The sequence below is a fragment of the Podarcis filfolensis genome, assembly GCF_964270895.1.
Source record: "Podarcis filfolensis genome assembly, chromosome: 4".
NCBI classification, from domain to species: Eukaryota; Metazoa; Chordata; class Lepidosauria; order Squamata; family Lacertidae; genus Podarcis; species Podarcis filfolensis.
Window position 1 is genome coordinate 84,286,774 of NC_139607.1, and position 19,143 is coordinate 84,305,916.

Genomic DNA, 19,143 nt, shown 5'->3' on the forward strand with positions numbered 1-19,143 from the left:
GAAGAAGACAGGCCTCTCTATAGTCATGGACTGGTTGGATGCAGAGGAATGGTGGCAGGAACCAGCTGGGGAACCGCCAAGGGAAGAAAGTTCAGAGCCCTGGGGTTGGTGGTGGGATGATGATGAGTGGTCCAAGGGAGAAGACTGGGAAGAGGAGGTGTCAGAAGCTGAAGAGCTAGCAGGGCTTAGTGAGCTGGGAGAGTCTGTGGCAGAGAGAAGTGCAAAAGCAGAAGCTGAAGCAGGAAAGTGGGGGGAGGGAGATCAAGAGCCCCCTTCAGCCCCAAATGCTATGCCACTGCCCATGACTCACTTCTATAAAGCTGCATGCTCCACATGCCAGATTGGTAGACCTTCAGCTTGGCACTGGGCATTACCATCACATTCTCCTTTACCCTTTTGGAGAGGTGAACCATTGCCATAGCTCCCTTGCAAATACGCTTGTCCAACTCAGCATTGATGGAAAGCTTGCTGGTTATGGTGGAACCCAGGTAGATGAAATCGTCTACCACTTCGACTGTGTTGGTGCTGGCGATGTCCTAACCCAGGATGTTGGTCTTAGCCATCTAAGTATATAGAGAGGAGGGGCAGAACTGTAGTGGCTATCAGAGGGAGACTTAAAGTAAAATCTGGCTTGCTTAGCCTCCCTTCTTGGTGTTAAAGAATCTCCCCATACCTGTTCTGCAGACGGAAAGAGTATAGACCAGCCTTTCCCAGCTTGGTGCCTTCACAAATGTTTTGGGCTCCAGAACCCATTAGCCCTGGCAGGAATGGATGGTGGTCAGGGATGCTTGAAGTAGTAGAGAATCTGACTTGGACGCAGAAGGTCCCAGACTTAATCTCCAGCACCTCCTGGTAGGGTGGGAGAGACACCTGCCTGAAATGATGGGAGAACCACTGACAGTCAATGTGGATGATACTGAATTAGATGGACCCAACAATCTCACTCATTAAAAGACAGCTTCCTTTGTTCCTAGATAGTTGGCCAAAACATCTGGATGTTATGAGGCTGGGGCATAAATCAGAGCAGGCACTTGGGAATACTGTTTTCCCTTTGCTTACGTTTTTTAAAAAATGTTTCTATTCAATCTTTTTCTTTAGTTTTTTTATTTAAAAAAAATGCACCCAGGTGTTGACATGCATGGTTGCTGACAGTACTGCACAGCTTAATGGTTTTCCCTTGAGAGAAATCTTATAAGATTTGGAGCAGTATAAATCTGTCTATATGATCTGCGAATCCAATCTTTTCAGTATGTACCAGCCCTTCAATTTGTGTGAGAATTTCATATCCTACTGCCTTAAAAAAAAATAAAAAAATAACCCACCGTACCTAATTTTGCAATTCAAATATCCATAGGTTTCCTTTCTTGATTTCATTAGTTAACATTTCTCTTCGCTTTTTAACTTTGCTATCTACATTTTCTGCTGTGGGAGACAAGTATATTGCCTATGCTGCAGTAATCTTCCTTAATTGATTTGGGACGCATGCCAGTCGCTTCTGGTATTCCGGGGCCAGCATCTTTATGTGACTGGCTTCCTTCCAACAGCTGTCATCCTCGGAGTTCACTTTATCCCTTTGCTCTTCTGGTTCTGGGATATTTGGCGCACTCAGCCTTTGAAATCTGTCCTTTCATCCCTCAAGCTGGTACCGTAATTGGCTAGGAAGGCAGTGGCTGCGGGGGGAGGAATCCAAGAACTTCATAATATGAAAATACCCAAGTATCAGACTTTCTGATCACTTATCTTTTTTTGCTTTTCAGTAAATACTTTAGCCCAGATCTATTGCAAGTGCAAGTGATGATATGCATGAACAAAACTTTGGACCCCTCCAGATGACGTGTTTATTTGAACATTCATCCTGATTTTCTTGCACAGAAGTTAGGCTATTATCTGTTTTCTATTTGTTCTGATTTAGAATCATAGAATTGTAGAATTGGAAGGGACCACAAGGGTCATTTAGTCCAGCCCCCTGCGATGCAGCAATCTTTTGCCCAAGCTAGGACTCAAACTCACGAACTTTGGGATTAAGAGTCTCATGTTCTACCAACTGAAACATCTCACCTGAGTGGATTTGCTTGTTGGGTGTTAATACATTGATCCTTCTTCCATCCCACACTTTTCACAGTGCATTTCCCCACCACTTCCCTAACTGCAAAAGTCCTGTTTTAAACAGTGTGGATTTTTATTTATTTATTTAGTGCATCCATAACTTGATTTTTGGCCAGAAACTCTCCCAGAGTACATTACATGCAGTCAGTTAAAATGAGACTGTCCCTGCCTGCAAGTTAACAATTGGGGGGGGGGATACAACCCAACACACAAGGGGAAAGGGACAAGGAGAGAAGAGGCAAAAATAAAACTCAAAAACCAATTCCTGTTCTTATAAAGACCAGCAGGGATAGTTCAGGGGTTAGATGACTGTGACACAGTTGGTCTTTCAGCAAAGCTGATGGAATGATCCCAGCTTTCCCAAGGTCCCAAGTCCAATCCCCAATATCTTCAGGTAGGCCTGGGAGAGAACCTGGAGATTTCAAGTGTCTTCAGGGGACACCTAGACCTTGGCTCCCCATTATTGCTGGACAGCAGCATCCATTATTCCTACCCATTGGCTTGGCTGGCTGGGGATGATGGGAGCAACCAGCAACTGCATGGTAGTGAGGAAATGAGTGGCTTAGTAGAGGAAGAAAGGGACCTTCTGTCCCTTTCTAAGCAAGATGGGAGGGAAGGGATGCCCCCATAAGCTCTCTACCTCCATAGAAAACCACTGGTCCATATAGCTCAGAATTGCCTACATGGACAGGCAGCGGCTCTAGAGTTTCAGGCAGGGGTCTTGTCAGGAACTGAACCTGGAACCTTCTTAAAAGCAGATGTTCCACCACTAGCTGTGGCCCTCTTCCGGGTTTCAGGCAGAAGACATTCCCAGCCCTACCTTGAGATGGCGTGGACTGAACCGGACACTTTTGCAGAAGCTCTAACGCTGAGCCACAGGCCTTTCCTTAAGGGCACACCACTTTTTCTCAAAGGATGCTTCCTGCATGGCAGTGGGTTGGACTCAATGACTCTCAGCGTCCCAATTCTACGATTCTATGATAATACTGAACTGGATGGACCATCGGTCTGGCTCACTATCAGGCAACATTAGGCATAGGCAAACTCCGGCCCTCCAGATGTTTGGGACTACAAGTCCCATCATCCCTGACCACTGGTCCTGTTAGCTAGGGATGATGGGAGTTGTAGTTCCAAACATCTGGAGGGCCAGAGTTTGCCTATGCCTGGATCCTACAACTATATGGAGCTCACCAGGTGACCTTGGGCTAGTCAGGGCCTCTCAGCCATGCAAGGCTGCTGTGTCAATTAAATGAGGAAGGGGAGAACCATGTAGGCCACCTTGAACTCCTTGGGGCCAAAAGGTGGGCTAGAAATGCGTCAAATCCATCAAATCTGGATGTCTCTGGTGCGTCATCGAACCATCAAATTGTAGAGTTGGGAAAAGAGGAGCCAACTCCTAGGGCCCGAGATCCTTTTGCCCCCCCAAAAAATATTTGAGCCCCCCCCCCAGTTGATGGGCATTGCCATTCAAATTGTGTGTGTGCACCACAGTTTGCAATAGATTATTTAGGGCGGGGCATACTTTCCCCCCTGACGCCCAATATTTTATTCAAGCTGGCACCACGGTTGGAAGGGACCACGAGGGTCATGTAGCTCAACCCCCAGCAATGCTAGAAACTTTTGCCTAACGTGGGGCTCAAACCCACGACCTGGAGATCAGGCGTCTCATGTTCTACCAACTGAGCTAGCATCAGAGAGACAATTTGTGGATTCCCCAACCTTTCCAAGGGATTGAGAGTTTGCTGGCTGCTGGGATCCCTGAGAGGGGATCTCCCCGCAGGTTGCCCTGAAAGCAGACGGCTTCCCTCTTTCCCCTCCTCCCCGTCCGGCTGCTCCGCCGCCTCCCTTGCCCCAGTGGCCAGAGGCGCCGGGGCCGCCGCCGCCACCTCCTTTCCTCCCAGGGGCGCCGTCTCCGGCGCGTTTCCCTTCCGCGCGCAAAAAAAGAAAAGAAAGCGAGCCAGCCAGCCAAAAGCTCGCGATCGCTCCTCCAGACCACCTCGCCGAGCGCCTCCGGCCCCCCGAGCGGCGATGCTCAGTTGCCCGAGCGAGAAGAGAGACCCCCTCGCCGGATTCTGAGCGCTCCCCGCCGGATCGGGCAGAGCCTGGCGCGCAGCTCAGGCGCGGGACGGGGGGCGCTATCCACCCTGGCGACGGCGAGGGGGGCGTTGCGAGCCTGCCGCTGGATGAAGCAGCCCCACCCCACCCCCTGCAGAGTCTCCGGAGCCAGATCCCTCGGCAGGATCACTTCCCGCACCCACTGCTTAAGCGGAGCTGCCGGTGGAGCGCAGGAAGCCTGGAGGGCTGGCGGAGGAGGGCAACCTGTCTGTTTGCCCGCCTCCCTCTCGTAACTGTTGTAACTTGGCAAAGAGGTTTCCCACCTCATCGTCCCTGCAGCCAGCCAGCCACTTTAGAGGGGAGGAGGGCGAGGAAGCGGGGAGGGGGGAGTTCATTCATGTTGGACATCATCGGGGCTGAGTTTGGAGAGTCAGCTCGGGAGGGGACAAAGCGAAGGCTTTAAAAGCGTCGCGAACAGGGAGATATTCCATTTGGAAGAGGAATCCGTCCTCACTTTTTTAAAAAGTAAAGACTTTGTGCTAAGCAGCAAAGCGTCCCAATGCAACCGCTTGAGCATCTCCTCTTTTACGTTGCGATCTGCGCCAGCTTTTGCAACCGACAGGGCTCCAGCGCCGGCGCCCAGAGCGGATCTATCCGAGCCTTGCGCGCTTCGAACCTGCGGAGAGATGGTGAGTGTCTCTTCTTTCTCTCAACTTTTGCTCCTGGTGTGTGAAACTGACCGGGCGCGTGGTGGAAACGCGCCCCCTGGATGTCCTCTCAGGCGGTGCACTTGCGAGAGGAGATGCGTAAGAGAGGGCAACTGGGATGCAAGCAACTCCCCCGCCTCAAAGGACTTCTGAGGCTGCTTGACGCACCACAGGTTGCACTAGGAATGGTCATGCAAATAATCGCTCACACAATGCATGATCTCACCAGGATGCCATGTGCAGGGTCTCTGTTGGCAACCCACCATGCGCAATGCATTGGTGCACATGTCAATGGTGGGCTTGGAGTGCCCCTCTCCCCTCTGCTCATGTAACTAGACCTGCATTCAGTGCAATAAATGCAGAACTCTTGAAGCGACTGATGAAGTGGTGTCTAGTATGTGAAAGTAATAAATGGCAAATATTTACGGTGCTACAAGACTTGGGTTTTGTGAAGCAAGAATTGTCTATGGAGCTCATCAGCCTGGAGAGCTCAGTTGGTTAGAGGATGATGCTGATAACACCTAGGTTGCAGGTTTGATCCTGGTATGGGGCAGCTGTATATTCCTGCAGGTAAAAAAGGGGGGATGCGGGTGGCACTGTGGTCTAAACCACTGAGCCTCTTGACTTTGCTGATCAGAAGGTCGACGGTTCGAATCTGTGCATCCAGGTGAGCTCCTGTCGCTCTGTCCCAGCTCCTGCCAACCTAACAGTTCAAAAGCAGGCCTGTGCAAGTAGATAAATAGGTACCACTGCGGCAGGAAGGTAAATGGCATTTCCATGCGCTCTGGTTTCCATCATGGTGTTCTGTTGTGCCAGAAGTGGTTTAGTCATGCTGGCCACATGTGGACAAACACTGGCTCCCTCAGCCTGAAGCAAGATGAGAGCTGCAACCCCATAGTTGCCTTTGACTGGATTTAACTGTCCGGGGTCATTTACCTTTACCATATTCCTGCATTGTAGGGAGTTGGACTCTACAATTCTATGATTCTGTGATTCATAGCAGCTGCCAGCTGGCCATCTTGCTTTTGGCTGCAGACCTTGTGTGCCCCACTTAAAGGTTTGTTTTCCCAGCATAGGACAAGGCTGTTGACACTCTGAGGAACAACTAGAGATCCAGGGAGTAGTTTTGCAGAAGGCACCCCCCCCGTGTCTTTCATACAAACACACATACATACCACTCTTGCAAAGATTGCGGCAGCTGTTATGCAGCCCATACTAGTTCTGAAATTGTGTACATTAGCAGCTGAGTGTTCACATGCAGCTCCAGAAACATACATTCATGGTCACAGGAGGTTGGATTAGTTGCATGAGTGCATCTGAATCTTTCAAAAGTCACACACCCAGGGCCACATTCAAACATTACAAATTCTGACATGGGGAATGCTTTCATGTAGGAATGTGCATGAAGTCAGGGTGTAAAGAAATTGTCATACACACCTGGCAGACCTGGATTCACCCTGCATGCATGGGGTACACTTGCATGTGGGGTACCTTCACTGTGTACACATTTTAAAGCTTGTGGGATTGCTCAGTTGGTAGAACATGAGACTCTTAATTCCAGGGTTGTGTGTTCAAACCCCATGTTGGACAACAAAATTCCTGTATTGCTGGGGATTGGACTAGATGAGTCTTGTGACTGCTTCCAACTCTACAGTGAATCTATTATTCTATGTTGTGCACAAGTTGAAGCCAGCCAATGCACATATCCACAGCAAGTCAGGCACATGTTGCGTCATTCGCACATGCTGAGTTCCCTGCAAGTTTCACACATTTGCTCCATGGGGAAGTGGTTTTAGGAAATTGCAGTGTGTGAAGTAGCACAAAGATATATCCTTAAGTCCATTAAGTGTTGGGAATCCCAACGGAACAGATCTCCCCAAGGCTTAAGTCATGTGCTGAGACTCAAGCCTGCCCACTACAAGCTTTGCTGAACCAGTGAAGGAGCCACTTCCCATCAGTGAAGTGCATGCTTTGAATGCACAGGATCCCAGATACAGTTGCAGGTATCTTAATCTGGAGGATCTCAGGGAGCAAGGCTTGAGTTTCTAGAGAGCTACTCTCTCAATCAGAGTTGTTGGTACAGAGTTAGTTGGACCAAGACTCTGACAAAGGCAGCCACGTATGCTCTCATGGCCCATAATTCCAGATGTATTTGTTCTGCACTGTTCCTTATTTTACAGGCACTGCAATCATCCCTGGCTTAAATTCAGATTTGGCCCAAAATATGCAGGAGTTTTGTTTTCCAACCAGAGTTTTCGAAAGTGTGGTTGCTATGGTGGCAATCATGCTCTGACCCTCTTCAGTTAGGAAAATGAGGAATGCAGAACTTGTTATCTGAATTTACCAAGAGAGCATGGTATATTATTAAAGAATGTATTTCTGACCAAGGTGAGCAGGGACTGCAGTAAGTGGTTGAAAGTTGCTGTGCAATGTTGACCCTAATATCAGGGAGGTTGGCTTATTTTATTTTATTTTTCTGCTGTTTTCTGCAATCTCCTCTAGGAACAGGAGGAGAGCCCCATAGATCAAAGATCTGTGGAACATTTTCCAAAAATAGAAAGGGAGGAAAGGAACCACTTGCTGGCAAACTTCTCAGTTCAAATTCTGAAACATTTCCAGGGATCTTTGATTAAACAGATCCTCTGGATTGTGGATGATTTCTAAAATGAGAGATGAAGGGAGGACTCACAATTATGCCTGGAAGCTTCCCTCTGATCTAAAATCACAATCCCTCTAATTTTATGTGAGTATGCATGTAAATGGGTGTGTCTGTGGTGCACATGATGAAAGACACTCTTTTCTTCTTACTAGTTCCTTTTAAGATGGGTACCCATTCTAGACAGTTTAGAGCAGAATTCCAAAAGCTGGTGTCCTCCAGATGTTATTGGGCTACAACTCCCATCATGCATGGCCACAGGAAATGCAAGTTGGGGATAGGAGTTATAGTCCAAAACATGTGTAGGGCATCAGGTTGGAGAAGGATGATTTAGAATGTCGGGACCCTCACCAACCAACCCAGCAACAACCTTCCATTCTGAAGATGAACATTTGTAGATTCTGTTGTGCAATTGCAGGCAAATGTCAACTGATTGGAGGGCCAGTTCCAATGGTGGCACCTGAAGAGGAATAGAATAGCATTTATCCAGCTTCTTTCCAAAACCCTTGGGAAGGTTCCAACCTGAATAGAATACAGGGAAAAAATTGTAAGGAGATCAGAGGACCAACTCCTCCTAAATTACTTTCCCCCAAGGGCCTTTTAGAAGTTCTCCTAGATGGTGTACGCTTGATCAGAAGAGAAAAGGTGACAATACAGGGCTGCACACACACAGTTACCCCTTGGAAACCCATTGCGGATCAATGAGGATCTTCTGCTAGGAGAGACTCAATGGACTCAGTTCTCTCCTTCCTGCATTCTCTCCTTCCTGGAATTTCACAGCTTCTTCAAGGTGTCCTACATTCTACGGACAGCCCACTCACTCTAATGACTAGCAATCTGGAACTGGTTGTATACTGTTCCCTGCAGATGTTCCAGAGCAAAACCTTGGCACAGAAAACAAACTATGGCTGAGCATTGTTGGTAGCTTTGTCTGCTCTGCAGTTATTTCTTTAACAGCATTAAATTCAGATCCTGTCTCTACTGGCTGTTTGTAAAGCATCACGCAGAAAACAAGAAGAATTGCTTGATCCCGTGCTGGGGGCTTGTTCTGTGTGTGCGCACACACATGCACCAATTGTTTAAAACTGTCTGAGTAGCAGAAAGCTATTCATCATTTGTGGGCTGCCTCTCCACTCATCTGCCACTGTGCTGTCGACTTTCTAAACATTCATGTAGCAAGCCTTGAGTAAACCAGTTTTGCAAATCACTCACTTTTCCTTGCCTGCTCCGGCCTTGCACAACTTTCCTGAGAATGTTGCAGCTGCAATTTTGTGGCGTTTTAAGGCTCCTTGTGATTCAAGCACAACCAAAGTTTTCCTGGGTGAGCTATTCCGTTTGGGGTTTTTGTTCCATGGGGGGTGCGGGTGGGGAGTTCAAGTGGAGGAAGGAATTCAGGAGGGGAACACAGCTGCGAATGCAGCCTACCCCCCACTGTGTATATATTAGGCATTCAAGGCTTTACAGCTGCAAACAGCTGGAGTCCAATACTTCTCCACAGCAGATGTTTACTAAGGGAAGCCCTTGAAGGAATAGTAGCACTTAAAGGTCTCAAACAAGGTCTCAGAGGTTGCAATAGGCATATTATCTCTTCGATGGAGACAATTTCCATGGTCAATGAGTTTCTTCTGATCTCTAATAATTTAATGCCACAGTCTTTTAAGAGCAGAAATCAATGGGATCCTCTCTGACTCTTGGCTCAGCGTTTTTTAGCTGCATGCCATTCGGGGAAATTTTACTGGTTGGGGAGCAAGATAGATGCTGCCTGTCATGGGATGACCTCACTCCAATTAGTCATGTGTCTTGCAAGCTTTGCTGTCTGCATTGGTCCTACCTTGGCTGTGAAACCTGGGAGACATACTCCCTTCCTTTCAGGCCTTTATCCACCTGGCCTGGGAGGGCAGGGTCCTGTCTGACTCCAGCTACAAAAGCTGAAGCTGCTGAGCAGACTCTTGCGCTAAGGTGTTGTTGGGGTGTGTGTGTTGTAAGACACCTTGAGCATGGGTTTAACTATGGAAAGGTGGCATGCAAACAAAAAAGATGGATGGGTGGATGGTCGCCTCCTACTGTGCAGATGCCAGGAAGCACAATTGGAGCTCAGGCCACTTGTGACTGTCAACGATGGGAAATTCAGAACGATGTACCCTCTGAGCGCACTCAGCTTTTTGGAGAATCCATGTGAGAGCAAATGGGCTGTGAAAAGCATCACCCCATTGGTTGCCAGGGTTGATTTGGCTGATCTGAGTGTCAAGAAGAGCTTGCTGGGGCAAGGCAATGGCCCATCCAATCCACCATTTTGTTCTCTCAGCAGCCAACTGGTTGCCTATGGGAAGTCTGCAAGCAGGACATGAGCACAACAGCACATGCAATTCCCAGCAACTAGTATTCAGAGGCATAAGGCCTCCAACAATGGAAGCAGAACATAGTGATCATGGCTAGTAACCACTGATAGTCTTATCTTCCATGAATTTGTCTAATCCTCTTCTAAAGCTGGTGGCAATCACTACCTCCTGTGGGAGCAAGTTCCATATTTTAACTGCTTACTGCATGAAAAAGTACTTTTATCTGCCCTAAGTCTTCCAACATTCAGCATTATTTGATGTCCAGGAGTTCTAGAGTTGTACTTGCAGCCATTTGAGCACAACAGAGACCCCATCATGGACTCTGAGGGCATTCTTACAACAAGGGAAGATGGCCAAAGCTCTTTCCTAAAATTTTCACTGTACTACTATTTTGTCCCCTCTAGCTACATGATCCTCAGCAATGTTGTTAAGAAAAAGCATTCTGGTTAAAAAGAAAATAAAAGATGGGGCGGCAGGTTCATACTAGATTAAGATCCTCTTTGGAAAGGAGAAAATTTGGCTCCCAATAGCTTTCACCTTTATTTCTGGCTTACAAAAGAAGAGTCCGTCTAGTGCAACATTCTTATAACAATGGGCAGGTGTTTCTAAAAAGCTAGCAAGTAAGGCTTATAGGTGAATGGGGGGGGGAGAGTAAAGAACAATGTGGTATAGTGGTTAGAGTGCCAGGCTAGGACTGTGAAGATCTGGATTCAGATCCCTAACCAGCAACAACACAGACTGGGTATCCTTGAGCCAGTCACGCTCTCTGTCAGCCTAGCCTTCCTCACAGGCTTGTTGTGGTGACACAATCTGTATATGGAACTCTTCCTTGAGGGACAAGAGAGATAGAGTGGGAAGTACTGGGCAGAAATGTAATGAGCAAAGCACTGGGCCTGGAGACGATGCCTCAAGGACTGCCTCTCCCCATACAAACTGCCTCGGACTCTGTGTTCATCATCTAAGACCCTTCTTTGTGTGCCTCCTCCTTTGTGGGGTCTAGAGGGTGGCAACACGAGAATGGCTCTTTTCTATAGTGGCTCCCTGTTTGTGGAATGCTCTCCTCAGGGAGGTTTTCCTGGTGCCTTCATTGTATATTTTTACATGCCAGGCAAAAACGTTCCACTTCAGCCAGGCCTTCGGCTGTTTAATAACATACAGCCTTTTAAGTGTATCTGTGAGAAGGGGTGGGTGGGTATTGTTTTGTTGTTTTGGTTTTATTATATACTTGTGTTTTATCTTGTATTTTATTCTGTGATTCGCCCTAAGATCTTTTGATGAAAGGTGGTGTATGTTGTTGTTGTTTAGTCATTTAGTCATGTCCGACTCTTCATGACCCCATGGACCAGAGCACGCCAGGCACTCCTGTCTTCCACTGCCTCCCGCAGTTTGGTCAAACTCATGCTGGTAGCTTCGAGAACACTGTCCAACCATCTCATCCTCTGTCGTCCCCTTCTCTTTGTGCCCTCAACCTTTCCCAAAATTAGGGGTGTATAAATTTAATCAAACAAACAAACAAACAATGCTGGCCCTCTACACAAGGGCAGCTCAAAATACTTTGTTGCTTGAGGTAAATGATAAAATGCCTCCCTCTCCATTTCTCCATACAGAAAGAAACTGCCTGAGTGGCAGCTGAATCTTATTTCACCAGTACTTATATGACAGCAACTTCCAGGACAGTGTGGTAGGTTGGTGGAGGAGCTAGCCCAGGCTGTGTAGCACACAGGGCTCTGTCCTCCAACACCTCACCCCTGCCCCTTCTGGCATCTGCCACCTGAGGCAGCCACCTCACTCTGCCCAGTAACAGGGCCATCTCTGCCTCTATCCCCAACTCTGCGATGGCCCCCACTGAATGAAATCATGGAGGGTGAGTACAACGTACCTTCTTCCCTATACAAAAAGCAAAGAGAGCCACTGCATGACGAAGGGGGTCGTTGCAAGACACAAGCCCGCCATTTAACCAATGTACAGTGGTACCTCAGGTTACATAAGCTTCAGGTTACAGACTCCGCTAACCCAGAAATAGTACCTCGGGTTAAGAACTTTGCTTCAGGATGAGAACAGAAATTGTGCTCCAGCGGCGCGGCAGCAGCAGGAGGCCCCATTAGCCAAAGTGGTGCTTCAGGTTAAGAACAGTTTCAGGTTAAGTACGGACCTTCGGAACAAATTAAGTACTTAACCTGAGGTACCACTGTATAAAAATGTACATCTTTACTCGTTTTTGATATTCAAGCCATGCTGGAATGCTATCCTCATCCACCTAGATAATTTTGGCAAACATCAGACCAATGTGTGCCCTGGTTTTCCACTCTCTACATCAAGACAGGCTGGCAGAAAAGGTACCTACTTTTGCCAGGGTCACATACCGCATTCCCAGCTGTGTGCCGCAGTCCTCCTGTTCCTGGCCTGATATCCACCGTGTAATGTAGCTACGCCAACATAGCTTTCGGGACATGCTGTGGTGTCCTAACTTCCTAACTGGGAATTGCTGACATGGAGAAGATTAGGCTTTTAAAAAATATTTTTAAAATTTTTGCTTTGAACATAGGTTTTTGTTTTTTGTTTTTGTTTTAAGGGTCTGTCCTGAGCATGTTCCAGCACTGCTACTTTAATTACAAGGCTAGGACAAAACCTAATTCAGTGAAATACTCTGGGCTCATGTCCAGATTTCAACAACCTTAACTTGCAGATTTGCAAAGACATCTCGAGGGGATCCAGATCTTTTGACTGCAACAGAATACCAAGATTAGAGGTTGGATGCTCAAAGGCATCAAAAGGAAGGGAAGAAAAAGGTTCTTTCATAAAATGGAAAATAACCGTTTGGATTACTGTTGCCAGTAGCCTTTAGACAAAATGCACTCCTTTTGATAGGTGAACAATCGTAATAAGGAAATTCCATGTATCCTTTCACCCACTGCAAACTTTTCCTGTACAAAGACATGAACACAAAAGGAAGTACCTGGGGGGGGGGTCAACCTGGCTTATGGTCGCTTGAGCCCAGCTGGCAGACATATGCCATGGGCAAAGGAAGGGTTAAAGGAATAAACCAGCCCTGGTGCCCTGCAGATGTTTTGGACTACAACTCTCACCAGTCTTAGCTGGCATAGTCATGTTTTCAGACTACAACTCCCATCAGCAGTGAAAAGGTTTCTGAAAAGCATCACTGCTCCCATTTTTGTTCTGCTCCATCTTCAAATTGTTATCCTTCCACAAGTTTTCCCCTTACTGCAGCCTGGGAGAGAGATCGTTGGACTGGTTCAGCTTTGGGATGGGGAAAAAAATTAATTCCGCTAACATTTCTAGGCAAAACTACCTGATTCTCAATTTCTGAAACTGTAAGCAAACCAAGACGAAGCCGTCCTTCAAAATTCACATTTTGCGATGCAGTTTTCCAGCCATGTAACAGATACAAAAATGCTTACGCTAGGGCAAAGTATGCATAAAAATACATGTATTGCTGACAACAGCATACAAAATACATTATATAAGCAGGGGGTTGCTTTGCACAAATGTGTAGTAGACAATACTGCAGACAAAGTTGTGCATATGAGGAGAAGATGTAGCGCAAAGATGCGGCTGAATTTTCGTGAGGATTTGTTTCAAAAATTGGCAGGCTGGTGTGGAACTGTGGAGAACTGTACTTGAGTGGAAAAATGAGAAGCGGAGAGAATCCAAAATTTACAGATCCACCCATCTCTAGTTCAGATTATGGTTTGGCACTATGTGACAGAACCTTAAGAACCCCTTGCCTCAGGCATTTGATCCTGGTCTCCAATCTTGATCTGCAAACCTTAGTTTGCTGGTTTCAGATGACAATTCAGAAACAATGGTTTGCTTGAAACCAGAAAGAGAGGGATGGGATCACAGCACCTGACAGGAAGAGGGAGCATGTAGGCATGCAAGTTCTTAGCACCTTGCCCCCATAGCTCCAAACTTTTATTTTGCAAGTCTGAACCAGTCCCTTAGTTGTTTAACTAAGGCTGTCCAGTTAATAGTTGTGCTGAGATTTGCACGGATAATTTCTCACCTACAACGTCTGTTCATTATCGCTACTCTACATTAGCTCTTAACTACACTGCTGTCTCAGAGAACTAAAGGAACCAGGGAAAATTACAAATCTGACTCAGCTGTAATCAATATAATGGAGTTCCACAAAGGATAGGCAGTGACTGGCCTGTTTATCAGATAGATGTATATCATGCTAAGGCAGATATTTCAATTATAAACTCCCCAGTCAGTTTCAGAGTTACAGCAACTTTTAACAGCTGAATGGTATTATCAGCACCAACCTTTAAGAACCCCTTAAAAATATCTTCTTTTGATCGCAGTGTTGCTTTCATTCGCAGACGTATAATTTTATTCTTCATTTCTGAAAGGACCAGCTGACTGGGGCCAAAGGCAGCAGATGGACAGTAGGAATGAGCTGTAGAAAGGGATAAACAATACCTCCTTCCTGAAGCCCTAATAAACTATTCCACCTTGATCGTGCAAAGATACGTGCGTATCTGCTTAATCATAATCTTTTAAGAGCACAATCCTCTGCATGTCTTGCCAGAGGCAAGTCCCATTGAGTTCAAATGATCTCCTTTCATTTGATTGATTGATTAATTTTATTTGTTTCCTGCCTTTCTCCCAGTAAAGGAATGATTTGCACTAGGAGATATTTGCACTAACATTTTGCTGAATTAAAAAAAAGTTGCAAACTGGTGTAGAACTATGAACTTAAAATTGGGTAAATAAGATACTGAAATTGACCAATGTGTCCATCTCTACTGACAAAATCTTCATTTCAGTTCAGCCATAATTTCCTTCGCTGCTATTTCCATTCATTGGTTCTTAGTCCTTCCCTTCAGAGCCACAGATAATGAGTCTGCTTTATCTTGGCTTGATGGTGCTTCAGATTTCAGATGTCTGAAAACCATCTCACCTTCATCTTGAATCCTGAATTAATTTTATTTGCTGTTGTGTTTTAACTGTTGTTGGGTTTTTCTTTTAATTGGTTCCGCTGGTTTTCTTGTGGAGTGCATGGAATGCTGCTGTTTCACAAGAACAACAGCACTTCATTATTTTTGGACGAATGAATGAGACCATATTGGACTGAGTCAGCTGCAGCCAGGGCCAATATGATGTTGCCTCAGCTGTGGATTCATTGTCTGCTTCCAAATAATCACTTTAGTGACACCGTCGTAGGAATGGCAGCCCAAGTGGGCAAATATTTCTCTCTCTTTTTGGCAGCGTGGCATGTCTCTGCTATTGTGGTAAGTCATAAATTCTAGGTGACGTCAAACTTCCTATTGTATTTGAGTAATTTCTGGTTTCATTCCTTGGCGCTGATCTTTGTCTCGTGTTTTAAAAGGCAGCTTCCTACATTTGTGTTTTGGCAGTCTGAGCACTTGACTTGACACACTGGGAACAGCGTGAGACGACAAAAGTTGCCAGCTGAATACACTTCCTGCTAGCCCCCAAATACCCCCGCTGTGCGCTTGGGACTTTAGGAGGTTGAGCTCCATGAGAAACATGGAAGCAAACTTCACAAAGAGCTTAAAATACAATGAGAGAGACCTTGCTCCTTCCCACCGAAATAATAAATGGCAACATTCCTATCAGCTTCAGTGGAAGTGGGGACAGTCATGTTGTCGGTGTGATGCAACCTGCCATTTAGAACATGCAAGGGAAGCCACTGAAATACATGAAGCAGTGCAAGCTTTTAATGTTTGTATTTTAATATTTTGTTTGGAAACCGCCCAGAGTGGCTGGGGAAGCCCAGCCAGATGGGTGGGGTATGAATATTATTATTAGAAGAAGAAGAGTTTGGATTTGATATCCCTCCTTTCACTCCCCTTCAGGAGTCTCAAAGCGGCTAACATTCTCCTTTCCCTTCCTTCCCCACAACAAACACTCTGTGAGGTGAGTGGGGCTCAGAGACTTCAGAGAAGTGTGACTAGCCCAAGGTCACCCAGCAGCTGCATGTGGAGGAGCAGGGAAGCGAACCCGGTTCCCCAGATTAGGAGACTACCGCTCTTAACCACTACACCACACTGGCTCTCCAGTTATTATTATTATTGTTGTTGTTGTTGTTGTTGTTATTGTTATTGTTATGTTGAAATGGTTGCTAAACTGACTACAGTCATACCTCGTGTTATGTTTGCTTCGCATTGCAGCTTTTCAGGTTACAAACGCGGCAAACCCGGAAGTGTTTACTTCCTGGTTCGCCCTGTGCGCTTCGCACTTGCGCAGTAGCAGCGCTCTACTTATGGACTTTTCAGGGTGCATATGCCATCGCGTCACCGCAGCCACATGTGGAGGATCCTCCATTTGCAGCTGCAGCCATGAGCAGAGGATCCTGGTGCTGGCAGCAAACCACTAAGTACAGCGCATGTGCAGTGTTGCATGCATGCGCTGTATGTAGCAATGCCGCACATGCACTGTATAGCGGTTTGCCACCGGCACTACTCCAGTGCTGTACGGATGCAGCTGCAAGCAGAGGATCCCGGCACTGTCCGTACGGTGCTGGAGCGGTGCCAGCGGCAAACTGCTATACAGCGCATGTGCGGTGGCGCTACGTACAGTGCATGTGTCGTACGTAGCGATGCCGCACATGCGTCTTACATAGCGACGCCCGCCCCGGGTGTCACGACACCTTACTTCGCCCCCGGGGAGAGCCTCCTTTCTTGGATGAGTGACACGAAAAAGCTCTCAATATTCTTTCAGTTCTAATGACTGTGCATCCTTGAGCTGTTATGGCATGCAATAAATTACAAAGCTAGTGGCTTTCTTGTGCCCATGCTAAGACTGGAGTTTTCGGAGAGGAGGAAAAGTATATCTGGCCTCATCTAAGCCAATGTACTGATTTGACTTGAGAGCAGAGTACAATCAAAACTTTTAATTCTGAAGATGTGAGATTAAAAAAAGTTTAAATGAAAAGAAAGAGAAAGAGAAAAAGGAAGGAAGCAAGAAAAATGAAGCAAGCAAGGAAGGCTACTGTGGACATCTTATTCTTTTAGTATCATAGTTAAAATGCAACACAAACCTCTGTGGCGTGGAAAACATAACTTTCCTTAATTAGATTTTCCAGAAAACCTCCAGTAGTTGCTATCTGGTTTCTCTCCCTCCTTCGCTCTGAGAATCCACTTTTCTGGGACAGTTGAAATCCAGCTGTTTTTGCTCCTTTCATATTTCTTACATGGGATGTGAACATACCTGGTTGTTTCCCTTGCTACTCTGATTCCCTGCCTCTAGCTAGACTTCCTTAGCAGTCCTTAGCAGGGTTTCTACAAAGGCCATGAGTTCAACTTTACAGAGGACATTCCTCTTGTTGAAGTGCTGTCAGAGGCTGTTCCTCTGTCCAGTTTAAAGATAATGAACCCTAAGAAGGGAGAGCAGGTGGCCTTGGCGTTTCTCATCAACAAGCACCTGGACACTAGACAGTAGAATGAACAGGTGCAGATGTCATCTGGTCACACATTGCCTTTCCCGCTACAGGGAGATTTAGAGTTGAGCGAGAATCCCAGTTGAATTCCAGCCATTTCAAATCTGCATATGTACCTATAAAATTGTATATGCAACCATTGTGCAAATCTGTGCATACTACAAATCTCTGCACTACAACTAATCCAGAATGCGGCAGCAAGACTGGTAACCGGGAGCGGCCGCCGAGATTACATAACTCCGGTCTTGAAAGACCTACATTGGCTCCCAGTACGTTTCCAGGCACAATTCAAAGGGTTGATGCTGACCTTCAAAGCCCTAAACGGCCTCGGCCCAGTATACCTGAAGGAGCATCTCCACCCCCATCTTTTAGCCCGGACACTGAGGTCCAGCGCCAAGGGCCTTCTGGTGGTTCCCTCACTGCGAGAAGCGAAGTTAGAGGGAACCAGGCAGAGGGCCTTCTCAGTAGTGTGGCACCCGCCTGTGGTACACCTTCCCACCAGATGTCAAGGAAATAAACAACTATCTGACTTAGAAGACATCTGAAGGCAGCCCTGTTTAGGGAAGCTTTTAATATTTGATGAATTATTGTATTTTAATATTTTGCTGGAAGCCGCTCCCAGAGTGGCTGGGGAAACCCAACCAGATGGGTGGGGTATAAATAAATTATTATTATTATTATTATTATTATTATTATTATTATTATTATTACACTTTGTCAGCTTTTGTCGCTAATGCATTCTCTCTATTCTTTGCAGTGTGTACAGTAAATGGCTCCCCTACTTTCTAATTTGCTACATAGTGGCATTTCCCTGCTTCTTACTGTTTTGTTTTATTTAAGATTCCTGGACTCCTGCGATTGCTCCCCCCTAAATTTGACCTATACATATACAACACCACGTGTAGGTTCTCTGCAGATCTGTGTGCTCTTTCGTTCTGTTTCTCGTAATCCATTTTCTCATTTTCAGCAACGTATAAAACAACATCAATTACTTCACCGATTCCTTTCTAGCAGAGTTTAAAGGACCAGGTGACGATAATGCTAGACATTTGAGATGGGCTTATTTGAGAGAGGCTTTTTATTGTTTCAAACCGCTTCACACACAAGCCTGCACAGTATGGGACCCGCCAAGCTGGTTGCAACTCACTAGGCCTAACAGGAGCCTGACAGACACGCTGCTTTCGAAATCTCAGGCAAGCAGGAAAAATAGATAAGAAAGTCATTGGGAGGTTGCAATGTGTGGCTGGTTGGCTGAGTTCAGCTCAGTGGGCTCCAAGTGGTGTAGGCCTTGAAAGCAAACTGAACAGTTAATAGAGTGAGGCAGTGGCTCATGCTCCCAAAAAGTACCTTTGAGGAAAGTAAAAAAAAGAGACTCTAGGCCAACGAAAGTTGGCAAATGGTTGCTGTTTCAGCACTTCGTGAAGAAGCCATTGCTGCTGATACTGTGAACAAGCAACACACCTTTTTGTTATGCCAGTTTTAAGAAAATGCTGTAGGTGAAAACATCTTGCCCATGGGATAAGAGAACAAGAACAGTGTCCATTTCTGCTAGCAGTTAAGTTTCTGTCTGTCCTATTATATGAAAATAATAAAGACACATCTCCTCCCACTCTTTTTTAAAATCAGGAACGGTAGGTGAACTGAAGGACCCTCAGTTGCAACCAATTAATGATGTATGATTCATTGAGTCCAGACAGGATATTCTTAAGAGGTTTTCAAGAACTCACATTGGCTTGATTTTCATTATTTTTTTGAATGTTGTATATAGTTTTAAGCTGTTTTTCTCCCTGAGAATTTTGTTTCATCATTTTCATAAACCGCTTTGAGGTTTTGCTGCAATCAAACAGCATTTAA

At 46.1% G+C, this 19,143-nt stretch overlaps 1 protein-coding gene across 1 annotated transcript in view; it reads left to right on the top strand.

The window, feature by feature from the left end:
* The first annotated feature begins 4,047 nt into the window (after positions 1-4,047).
* Positions 4,048-19,143, top strand: part of PDGFD (platelet derived growth factor D) — a 138,101-nt gene continuing 123,005 nt past the window's right edge. Inside the window, exon 1 of the mRNA XM_083609237.1 lies at positions 4,048-4,850. Coding sequence (XP_083465363.1) covers positions 4,721-4,850 — 130 coding nt within the window. The 5' untranslated portion in view covers positions 4,048-4,720. The remainder of the gene's footprint in view (positions 4,851-19,143) is intronic.